General features: G+C 38.9%; 1 protein-coding gene across 1 annotated transcript; it reads right to left on the bottom strand.

Moving 5' to 3' along the window:
- Positions 1 to 2,784: 2,784 nt before the first annotated feature.
- Positions 2,785 to 9,783, bottom strand: MRPL42 (mitochondrial ribosomal protein L42). Its single transcript, XM_040061648.2, has 6 exons — positions 9,672 to 9,783; positions 8,390 to 8,539; positions 6,558 to 6,621; positions 5,566 to 5,650; positions 4,147 to 4,310; positions 2,785 to 2,913 (listed from the first exon to the last, which is right to left on the bottom strand). Exons 2-6 carry the CDS (start codon positions 8,469 to 8,471, stop codon positions 2,868 to 2,870), a joined length of 441 nt encoding a protein of 146 aa, XP_039917582.1. The 5' UTR covers positions 8,472 to 8,539; positions 9,672 to 9,783; the 3' UTR covers positions 2,785 to 2,867.
- Between the last annotated feature and the right edge of the window lie 2,955 nt (positions 9,784 to 12,738).

The raw sequence follows: 12,738 nt of genomic DNA, 5'->3' as shown, positions 1-12,738 counted from the left end.
TCCCAAACCTAACAATTCTGTGATTCTTGAATTAAGGGTAAAATTTTGATTTGTGACTGAAACAGAGTTTTTGAACGGCATGCAGAACAAGCAAGGCCTGAGGAGACTTAGTGAGACATCTGAAAAACAAAAATCCCTCAGTAAGATGTATCCAACTGTCTACCATCCACAGCAATGAGCCTAAGACGCTGTGGAACACTCAATAGCTACTAGATACAACGCAAATGGCTAAGTGCCAAGCTTGGATACAAAGTGCCAGAACAGACTTAACGTGCATTTAAGCAACTTAGGTTTTAAATTACAATAAGCAATGACAACAGAAAACTGAAATCCCAAACTAACTTTCAATTTTTTTTTTTTTTTTTAATAGAAGCAGAACAATAATCAAGTGGATGAATTCTGAATTCCAAATTTTCAAGTGAAGAGAAACAAAGGTAGTTGTTTGAGACCTAGGAAAGCAAGAAGAGAGCTTCAGATTATTGTGAGAGTTGTATTTTAATTGTGTCACACCTTGGGTAACCCAGGAAAAAGATTTAGTAAAAGAAAACACAGTAAGATTGAAAGCAGCAGCCCAATGCAGGGAAAGATTTTAAAACATCAATGACGCAAATTAATAACAAAAGGGCACAGGGTACATGTACTGAACATATGTTTTAGACAGTTTCCAGCCACTGGTCAGAAGAGGAAGTACTTTAAAGATAGCAGCCAAGCACATAATAGATTTTTAGCTCTCAAAATGCCTGAAAAGCATCCAAAAGTTTGGGAAACATTGTGAAATCCAGCATTTCTACAGTGATTGTAGATGTTTGATCAAAACAGGGTTTGACAGGCAAGAACAACAAATGCTTTAACAGAAGGTTTCTCTGTAAAGCAAAATTCCTTAGCAGCATTAGGCAGCAATAAGCAAAAATACGGGGAAAAGAATGGGGGGAAATAATTCTACATTTAAATTAGTCCAAGGATATCTCTTCTTACACTGGAGTGAAGTCAAATGATGACAAATTAGGTCTCAGCTTTCCAAAAGTAAAGGGGACTCAATTTTATACATTGGAACATAACAGAACACTACACAAGAGGAAAGATCACTTACACACTGGAGTGTATACGAGGCAACACAAACTGATGAAAACACCAACATTTGTTGTACTACGTATTACTACAATCTGTTTAAAATGCTATATTCCAGGCAGAAAAAGCCACGATTATGTTCATGTGATTGAACTTAGAGAGTTAAGCAGCCATCCTTCACAGTGACCCCACAGACACTGCTCCACAACAGGAGACTGATTATGTGAGCAACACACCATTAATAGGGAGCCAAAGCCACGTGGCTGATGTCAGCGTGAGCATGGACTCTTGATATCTTATAAGCACAACAAAGTGAAGGAGCAAAATGATTTCATGCTCTGCCATGATAAACCATTATCAGCTACCCAGCATTCAGAGTTAGAAATTCACTGGCACTAGTTTTCTGTAAAAATTTCCACAAGTATTTAACGGTAGTCTTTTTACACACATCCAACATTGCTTTTTTCACAAATAAAGGATATTCAAGGGAAAAAGAGGTTATTCAGTAGCATCTTTAAAAACTAACAGTTTCTCAACTGAGAAGACGAGTGGTACTCCTAGCAAAAGCTGTAGAAAACACACGCTGGCAAAATGACACTAACAGAGACTAAATGACACGCTGGCAAAATGAGACTAACAGAAAAAACAAACCCTTTCCTAGGTTATCCAAAGTACTTTGGAAGGGAAATGCAATATGATGTATATGAGATAATTATTTTCTGATTATTTAGAAAGATCTACTAAGAAGGCTTTATAAAGTCACTGAGATCTCTGCAGTGGCACAATGTTCCAAGCTAGCCCTTTCTATCAGAGGGCTATGCCTAAAACTGTAGACTGGAACAAAGGGATTTTTTTCCTTTTCCTGAAAGAAAAAATGCTACATGACATAGAATATTACAAGAGGAAGAACATTTAACCACTACAAAATGCTAAAGCAATGAAGTAGAATCAGACAAAGTTTTTTTAATTTAAAGCATTTTATGTAATAAAGGGTCAATCTTTCCTCCTTGGTGTGCTACAAGGAGCAGTGATTAGCTTGCTGATGTAAACAACTTCTACTGCGCTACAGCTATTCCAACTTACGTATGAACACAGCATCCTAAGTGGTAGCTGGAATGGGATGAAACAAACAAAAAAAACCCCCATGAACCACAAATGCACACAGAAGTTCTCAGATATTTGAGAATACTGGATGATTTAGAAGGCGAAGTTACTGTGTCCTTGGATGCTAAAAATTAACCAAATTGGCCAGTTTTCCATACACAAAAATAGGCTTAAATAAAATCACTTGGCTGATGTAGAATTAAACACAGAACCAGGTATCCTGCAAGTGTAACAGAAGAAGGAAAACTATTAAATTGTTTTTACAAATACCTCATATAATATTTTTCATAAATACTATTTCATTAACACTTCAGTATTCAAGCTCACCTGCAGTTACTAGATTCCTAAAGGAAACAAAAAATACTATCCCACTCAAAACCACCAAACCCAAGCGTCCATTTCTAGACTTCCCATTTTGACACAAGACTTGCATGGATTCACTTGACCAATGAATGAGATTTAACCAGAGCACTCCAACCCTGTTACATCCTGTTCTAAGACTAGTCCATCTGCAGATCAGGAATGCACAACTGCCTTCACTGACTCCCTGTTTTGTCAGTGCAATTTTGTTTTTAGTAGAAAATAACACTCAAATCAAGTTAAGCATGTTCTGTTACAGCCAAACATGTCACTTTCTGTAACTTTTATTTCCAATCAAAATTAACAGCAAAGTCCTGATGAAGAAGTTATTTTCCTTATCGGTCTTTAGGAGGATTAGGATTCTTGCGTCTTCTATGATACCTAAAAGAAAAAAAGGTTGCAGTGAGTGCAATCTGTGAACAGCCTTTATTTCTGTGGTATTTCTGCCCCCCGTGAGTGATCTGAGGTTATACCAAGAAGTGAAATACAAGATACACAATCACCACTCATTAGATGTCTTCTCTGTTGTTTGTGGAGTTACATAAAGCTACTCATTTCTATTGCTACATCTGCTACAAGCACGCAATAATCCAATCAGTTCTACAGCTGAATAGGCACAAAGGCTGCTGTTTATTCTTAATCCTTTGTGTGAAGTAAATTTTATTATATGGTCAGCCTTCCCTTTGGCTAAAATGATTGCTGTAGAACAAAGATGTTCAAAGAAGCTGTGCCAGACTGCATGTTAAATAGTCTAATATTTTGCAGAAAAACTAAAAAACAAATGCAGAACAAAAAATGATCCATACTTTTCTCTTAATTATGCATGCTAAACAAGGCAGATCCTGTCTGATCTCCATTAAAGTGACAGCTACCCTTTGGTCATAAAAGTCTTACCATTCCATTCCTTATATCTACTCCCAAAGCATATTAATTAAAAAGTTTTCTGTGGACAACAACAAAAAATTTTGCTTGTATTATGTCTCCATAGCTATAAAATTAACAGCTATCGAAAGATGGCATAACATGGAGTGGAAAGGAGCAACACACACCAGAACGCTACTTGTTTACATTAATATAACTCAATGTCTAGAGTTCCTCTTTAAGTTCAGTCATGTATTTGTGCACCTCTCCTCCTTGATTTTTGAATACAAGGCACACCAAACAGTATTTTTCACCATTCCAAATGAAAAACCTCTACTACTCTTAAATATGAGAATCATCCCATTGAGGTTGCTAAGGAATAGGCAATGCATGTTTCCAAGCTGTATTTGGTTATGTCCATTGAGGGTATTTTACATACTAGATTCTCTTACAGAACTTTAGTAAATGACTTAAAGCAGTAGCTAACTGAATGTATGAGAAATTTCTACACTGTCACATATTTTACAAAAAAAGTGGCAAAGTCTATTAAAGGAACAGTGTTAAAAAAACCTCCTCATTAAATACAGTCTTCCATTTACCAAAACACTGCACTGAAAATTTTATGTAGTACCCCAAATGCTAGAGGTATCTTGCCTGACATGACTTATCCTAGGTTGACTCTAGTCATTAAATTATTTCTGTATTTTCTTTTACTTCCAAAAGGAACAAACAAATCAAAAAGAAAATACTTACTGTCCCAGAGGATACCAGCGATGTTTTGTTGTGTAGAACATTTTGCTGAGCTCTTCAATTGTAGGACCTCTACTGTTCTTTAGCTCTTTTTCATTCAATCTGGATTTTAAAACTTGATCAAGGTTTTCTTCTTTATTATTCACTGGATCTGGCCGTGGTATGGGCTATAAAAACAATAATGTGTGTGTATATATATATATGTCCTCTTTCTCCTTGTTTTATTTAATTGAGAAAGCCAAAAAGCCAAGCTACCTAAGAGTAATCTGTAATGCTATCTAACAGCTGAAACAAAAAAAATGCAGACAAATACCTGCTGTTTATTGTCCCCACATTCCCACTCCGAATGAAACCACACCACCATGGAGCAGGTGTCTAGACATATCTATTTACCCTACGTGCTACTGCTGATGACCCTGCCCCTAAAACCAGCATGCTTGTAATCATTATTGTAGATCTCAATCTTACAATTCACTAGCTGAATCATCAGCTCCAATTCAACACAAAAGTATCCACACTATTCCCAGACAGAATTTTCTTCATAGCAAGCATTATCATTGCTAAAAATCTCTTAGAGGACATGTACCTTTGAGAAGAATGTCACTTCCTAATTTTTAATGCAACAGGTAAGACCGAGTTGTTTGCTTTCAACTGGAAACATAACTACTACCACTATTACAAATATTTTTCCTTGTTTTAGTCTTTTACACCTGTTCTTCTTGAGGTATGTGCAACTGACAGGTTTAAAAATACTGCTATGCAATTTGCAGGCAAAAAGTGCTAAAATGGTTTAGATTTCAAGGGAGAATTTTCACACTGGGTACTTCAGCAACACAGCTGCCAGCTGCAGCATTTTACTAGCACATGAGAACTGGAAATTCAAACAAAAAGTGTACACTAGAAAAATTTTTCTAGGTGTTAAATCACAACAGTAGATTTACTTTTGTCAACAAAGAACACATTGAAAGTACTACTGATAGATAAAAATCAATATTTAAAGTTCTTTGTGGCTTTGATGAACTCAATGCTGAATGGAATTTAAAGTTCAACTTAAAAACAGTAGCAGCAGTATTTCTTCATATTCTCTTGCCCAGTGGGTCATGTGAGCCATAACCTGCATTCCAATCATCCTCTCTGAGTAGTACCCATATAGACAGATGCTATTTTCTCTGTAGTGCACAAGTGGTTTAGTGCCTTCTTTAATTCTATTGGAGTGATTGTATGCTCTGATGTCTGAGCTTTTCTCACTCTGCAACTTTCCCTCAATTCAACTAAGAGTAAATTCCTTCTTATGGTAGCAGCTATATTTATCAGTCATTTACTTCACACATGGGCTGATCACATAAAAAAGTATTTCAAACCTATGAACTACTAAATCCCTTTACAAGAGTAAGAAATACAAATGTGCACACTTGGACATACTTTTGTATGCTCGTATGGAATCTCAAGCGAAGGGTGGTAGCAGACAATTGTCTTCAAATCAGATGTCACTGCAAGTTCCACTTTGCTATAAAAATAAAATTTAAAAAAAACCCTCATAACTTTCAGAAGTACTGAATAACTGAGCAGCCCAAATCTCAAAGAAAACTGGATTTGACCCTGCAATTATGAATCCTTAATAATCTTCTATAAAATAAGGGTCATAAATATTTTATCCAAACCTCCAATTCTTTGTTTCCTCCTTTGTGTCCTTTTTCTTTTTCAATGAAGAGGAAAAAAGGGTTAAAATAAATTATTAAAATAGCTGGAAATGAGTTGGAAAAAAAAAATCTTAAACACTTAAATAGTTGCATATAAACCTCTAAACAGATGGTGATAATGATCTCTAGGACAACATGCCTTTACAAGATGTATGGCATCTGTAATGAAGTAATGGGAAACAAAGCTCTGCTTGGGGTTCCAACTTTTCTATTATGTAAAAAATGCTGAACACAAGTCCTACTGAAAGTTCCATTGTGAGAATTTTCTCACCTTCCTTCCCCTTCCCATGACACTTTAAGCTTCCTAAAACTGTGGATGACACAAATTCAGTGTTTCCCAGTATATTTCTATCATCTTTTTCCATTTCTACACAGGCTTCCCATGCAGCAGCACAAAAATACCTGGACTTTATCTTAACAACTAGCATCAATGGAAATGACTACTCAAAACTAATTTTGCTCATCCACAAACAAAACTGCAGGGGTACTGGGGGTCAACATGTTTAGAATGAGTCCTGCATGACTTTTCATTACATTAATTAACTTCACAATCATTACTACCAGAGACAGTACTTTAGCTAAAATTATTAGATATATCCAATATTGGCAATAGATGCGTTTGATATGACGAATTTACGACAGAGAGAGAGAGAGAGAGTAGCCCTGGAATAATCATTACATGAAAAGGCCACACATCAAAGCACGTTTACATACCAATTGTAGTCTTCAGGGAGAACTGAGTATGTAGATTTATGGCAAGCATGATACGTAGGTCCATCTGCAATAAAAACTCAAGTAAAGAACTCTGACGTAAAAACAAACAGAATTGTGCCCAGTGAAGAATGTTTACATTTCCAATTTTCATTCTGTTTCAAGTCTTAATCAGGGAGAATAATCATATTCAGTTTTAGATTAACAAAACCCAAATACTGTCTAAATGGAAGTTCAGTTTAGTACTCCGCTTTCCGGCAGTACAATCAAAAAAACACAGTATGCAGGCAGCTGTCACCTGCACTTACCTTCCTAGTCGTATTGTTTTCCTGAGTAAAATCACTATATGAACAAAATACCTACAGAATTCACCATTAGGAAATATCCTTTATATATGCAAAGAACATTACCTTACAACTTAGAGGGAAAGTCATAACTTCATTCACAGCAATATTTATTATAAAAATCAAAAGGAGGGGCTCTGATTGGATATGTAGAGAAATGTTTTCCTCAGGAGGACAGCCAACCAGGGGGATTGAGACCCAGGCAGGTTTGTGAGTTCTCTGTCCTTGGAGATTTCAAAGACCCCGCAAGCCCTGAGCAACCCAATGTGACTGCAGAGCTGACCCTGCTTTGAGCAGGAGCTTGGATCACAGACCACTTAAAGTCCCATCCCCGTGGTTTGACTCCCATTTTTTTAAAAAAATCATAGAATAATTTAGGTTGGAAAAGATTTTTAAGATCATAGAGTCCAAACACAAGCCTAATATAAGGTCTTCAACAGCCCCTCACACAGGAATCATTGTGTAGGCATTGCCTTCCACAACAACACAGGTATACACGCCTGAAGCGGGTCTGGGATGTTCCTCAAGCTGACTTCCACCGAGAACCTCCTTACTCTTTTGCCAGAACCTGACACAAACACACATGGAAGTTTCTGTGTCCAGTGATACTTTTTCAACAACTACACTATTAGAACAGAATTCTGATCACAAGAAACAAGTCTTCACATGTTCTGAGCTTTTTCTTAAGTCATAGAAAGGTTTCAGCTTTATCTGAAGTTATTTTAGTTAGATTATCTTTTAATACAAATAGGATTCTTCATGGCTGCTACTAGCAGAGTGAGAGAGCATACATTGTGACAAGACTGCAAAGGCTGAAAAAACCAAGAAGAAACTTTTGTGTAGCTATCTTCCTCTCAGAAATATTTTAGATGAATATTCTTAAATTCAGAATTACTTTTAGCACTTCCACTCTCCAGGCAGTTGAGTTCTGGTAAACTGCAACTAGCTTGTATTTCTTCCTAAAATTTCTTTCCCTTCCTTGCCCACTTACCTCTAAAATGTAACACGTCTATTCTATTTTCTTCATTACTGTCTTTTCTATCACCTTTACTATCTTCCCTATGTCTTTCTATTGACGTCTAAAACATGGACAAAAATCCAAGAAATAGTACTGCCTGTTTCTACTAGTTCCCTGTTTATGTTAAGTAATGAGATTTTACCACAGCCTTTTCTCACCGCTTTTCTAAGTATGAAAAACTAAATTTAAATCTTCAATGATAATCAGTGGTAGGAGGGGTAGTATTTACAGGCCAATCAATAAATTTGGGGAGCATCTTATTTGGACCATAAAAGTTTTAAAAGCACAAAGAAAGAAAAAACAAATGAAGATACCCTTTAGATTACTATTAGACTAGAGCTCAAACTGACAGACTTGATTCTGTTCAAATAGAAAAATCACTTCCATGCTTCCATTACTTTAAACACTACAGGAAAGAGGGTCTCAAGGAAGAAATTTTAATGCAGCACTTCCACAATTTCATCACTACTTACTCTGCAGTGGGACCTGCTTACAGGTTACTGCTGAACGCATCCAAAAGAGGCTGAACGATGCAGTTCTAAGTGACGCTGCCATGCTGACAGCAGAGAGGAAACCAGTCCTGGACAAGACGGAGCTCAAAGAACTTCACTGCAGAACACCCTCTGAAAGAAACCAATTTTGTAACTATCCAGGGTACAAAAGACGAACAAATAAATTTCTTTAATATCTTAAGGAAAAAAAAATTTCGTGCAACATAATTCCTCATTGACAACTGTTTAGAAGTCTTTATGACTTAAGGTAATGGTACTGTCTCCTTAACAGTCAAAAGTAGCATAAGACTTTATTTACTGAGAGGGAGTCTTTGCAGGTTCAATTTAAAAAAAAAAGGTTCTAAGCCTGTGCCTTCTCACAGGCTACTGGTGCTCACCCACCAAAACTTTGCATTCTTCCTTCTGCACACTCCATAACATTACTTGTGAAATATGCTTTTTTTATTTACATAATGTAAATATCATCACCCAGTACAAAAATAGAACTACTTATAAACAACATTTGCTGTAGTTAAAAAACTCTCTAAGTGCAGTTAATTGGTTTCATTAATCCCAAAAGCATTACACCTAAAAACTCAGAAACACCATTTAGAATACCTTAAATGTTAACAAAATTTCACAGAAGCAGAAAGACATGTTTTCACTGCCTACTGGAAAAAAAAAATTGCTTTAAATAGAAACTTATAATGGACCCTAGAAAAACGTAACTGGAAACAGTTTAAGGACATACACATTAAAACAAACAAACAAACAAAACAAACCAAACCAAACCAACAAAAAACCCCCCACAAAACACAACCCAAGAAGCTTTTAAAAGTACTTGATATTTGTGCTTCAGAACATCATCAGAAACGTGCATTTGCCAATTTCGACATATAATTATTCAGCATTCTTTTTATCTGTGTCAATGCTGCGGAAGTTAGGGGAACACCAACACCTACAGAGCTGCTCATAACTTGCCCTCAGAAGCTCATTAACAAAAAGGGTGCGAGGAACACGGCAGATCTCAGTCCAAAGACAGGGGTCAGGCACCAGGCGGTTCCCGGCCCCACTGCGAGGACCACTCCAGTTTGAATGGGAACAGTCCGATCCCTGAGACAGCGCACAGAAAACTCCAACGCGTGTGCCAGCAACACGCGGGAACACGAAACCGGAGGCTTAGAACTAAAAAAGGGGTTTAAAATTAAAAAAAAAAAAAAAAAAAAAAAAAATCACTAATCTGTCAAAGCAAGCAAAAGAGTACCCGTTTTAAAAGTCCTGAGCGCGCCGCAGCACAGGGTTCAGCCCCTCCGAAGGCACGCAGAGTCCCCCTGCGGCCTTGCCCCGCGCCCCCCTGCGGGTACCGCCCTCCCCGCGCCAGCCCCGCCGGCGGAAGGGGCGCCGCGCGCCCGTTCCGGCTCCGGCGGCGCTCGGCCCGCGGCACGCCGGGACTCGTAGTGCGAGCGGCGAAGGGCACCGGCACCGCCTCCGGCCGCCTCTCCCCTTCCGCCCTCAGCGCTGCTCCGGCACCGGCCATAGTCCCCGAGACACTTCATAATAGTATGGGGGCAGGAAGGGCTAGGCTAGGCTGGGCCGGGCCAGGGGAGAAGTGGACACACAAACACAGATTCACGGAATCAGTTAGGCTGGAAAAGACTTCTGAGATCATCCAGTCCAATCTTCGACCCATTTACACCCTGACACCTAGGCCATGGCAGTAAGTGCCATGTCCCATCACTTCTTGAGCACTTCCTGCGATGGTCACTCCACCATCTCCCTGGGGAACCTGTTCCTGTTAACAGTTGTTCCTGTGGAGGAATTCCTCATGATGTTCAACCTGAATCTCCCCCGGCTTGAGGCCACTTCCTCTTGTGCGGTTGTCCACAAAAACCCAGATTCATTACCTGGCGTGCAACGAGCCAATCATTAGCCACTGCAGACAACACTGTCACAGGCTGTTCAACTCCCACCTTATTACAACCTCTTTTCAGGTAGTTGTAGAGAATGATGAGGTCCTCCTTTGCCATCTCCAGGCAAAGCACCCCCAGCTCCCTCAAGCTGGTCCTCATAGGACCCTTGCTCAAACACTCACTGCTCGCTCTGGTGGTCCCTGGGCTGGGAGGGTTTGGGGAGCTCAAACCCACAGTGGAGGCACTGAGGCAACCCCGGCATCGGCAGCAGCTGTTTGACGGCAGGAGAAAGCACAAAGCCCCAGCAACAGGCAGCAGTGCACATGCCAATCCTGGGGATATGCCAACGTGCCATAGTCTTATATTAGCTGCAAAATAACCTCCTCTAATCCCTTAATTTGAAGGGACTTCTCAAACACTGGTCATTTTACAAGCTTGCAAGCATAGCCTGCTTGCTTTCCAGGTTAAATGACACAGTGTCTGCAGCAGCTTCCTCTGTTCAGCCAGCCAGATCTTCACAGTACCTGTAATACTCTTCCACAGGGAAGGCCTGTGGATTTTATGGAGATGAAATTGCATGTTTCCAATATTCAAGGCATACAGAAAACTCGCCTGAATGTCCCAGGCGCACTGCTGCTCTGGGGCTATTTGCTGTACTTTTTTCATAGACTGAGTCACAAAGTATTTCAAAGACAAGGTTATATTTACACAACATTGATAAAAGACAAGAAGAAAATATGAAAATTAATTGTCTGACCTGCTACTCTGGTATCTGAAATGGCTCCAGCACTTTAGGCATTTACACATTCATGAAGCCTCTAAGTCACATCAGCAGACTGTGTCTTCATTCCTGTCACGGTATTACTCTTTTAGACATTCTTGAATAGTGTTTCCTGAAAGGCTGCCACCTCTTCCAGATATCTTCTAACAGTTGCATCTTTTCTAGTCAATGGCTGTGGTACTGGAATTTCGTGCTGCCATCAATGAAAGCCTCACAATTTCAGAGATGTTTAACTTTGGTCTGTAGTTCCAGAATTGTAGTTATACTGATAACTTCCAGCAGTATAGCAGAAGTATAGCCTGAAATCAGTAGTCAAGAGCTGTTCACTCCCAGCAGTGCTGACAAAGTTTCTTCTTGAGTATTTTTCTATACAGAGGAAGGTGGAAGACATCCATTTTGGGGCTCACTGCAATATTAGATTCATTACATCATAGAAAAAGGGGGCAGAGATAGGCCAAAATGTTTTACGTACTACTTAGAGAGATGCAACCAAGGTGAGAAATCACAGCTCCACTACAAAGCCCCTCCAGATTTTTGGAAATAAACTCACTTTGTCATTCCAGCAAGTTTCTGTGTGCAGATATAGACATCTGATCTAGGCTCATGCTCCAAACAGAAGCAACACAGTTCTATGTATTTTCTGCTGTGTACAAGCTCATGATTCCCACGAGGAAATCCTTGTACTAGGATGAGGGCAGCATCCTATACAATCAAGCAATCATCCAATACAAGCAAGACAGTGGTTTTACTGATGGACAAATAAAACACTTTAGAAATTTTAAACCCAAGGACAGTGCTGAAAAAATAAAATGGTAATAAACTGTCTGAAACAAGTGCACTCTGGAAATGAAAAGAAAGGAATTAATCTTCATTTAAAGAGTGAGCTTCAGGAATATCTTGTCCATAGGGCATAGTGGGGGTAAACAGTTTTACAAAGTCGGTCTTGTCAGGAGCAGTTTATGACAACGTGGGAACTGCTTAGGATTCTTGACTTTCTCCTGGTCAGCTGCAGTGTGACAAACCTGTATGCAAAAGCAATGTGTGCTGCTTGTGTGTGTTTGTGTGTGAACCTCTGATGAGCACATTAGGCCTCGATTTCCTTCCTAGGAAATACTAAGTAAAATTAAGGCTTCTCTGACTTTTCTTGAAGGTGCTTATGAATTAATTGTCATATCTTCTTTAAAAGATTGCCCAAACTCAGGAATGATGATGACTGTGGTTGACAACTCTGATTCTTAGCTGCTTTCTCAAAAGGGTATTGTTCACCCATGCAGGAGACAAAAATTCTTTGCTGTGCAGTGGAAAACTTGAAATGAACTCCCTTCACAGCTGGAGACCACTGTAAATTTCACCTGTTCCTTTCTCCAGTGCAAGACACTTTTTTTTTTTTTTTCATTTTCTCTATATGGAGCTCCAACTCTTAAAAAAAAAAAAAAAAACCTCCCTAGGCCCTCAGAAATTGTCTCCCATTAAAAAATACTAAAACTTGATATGCTTGAGTATATTAGTCATAATTACAATATAAGACTTCTGTGGTGCTCCTACATTACTGTGTCCTACATCAATTTATTTGCTTTAATAGTGTCCTGGTTTGGGACAAATTTGGGAGAAAACCCCTGTATAGGATCCCTCCAAGGAAG

The sequence above is a fragment of the Hirundo rustica genome, chromosome 4 (genome assembly GCF_015227805.2).
Source record: "Hirundo rustica isolate bHirRus1 chromosome 4, bHirRus1.pri.v3, whole genome shotgun sequence".
Lineage (NCBI taxonomy): Eukaryota > Metazoa > Chordata > Aves > Passeriformes > Hirundinidae > Hirundo > Hirundo rustica.
This window is presented reverse-complemented; position numbering and strand designations above follow the sequence as displayed.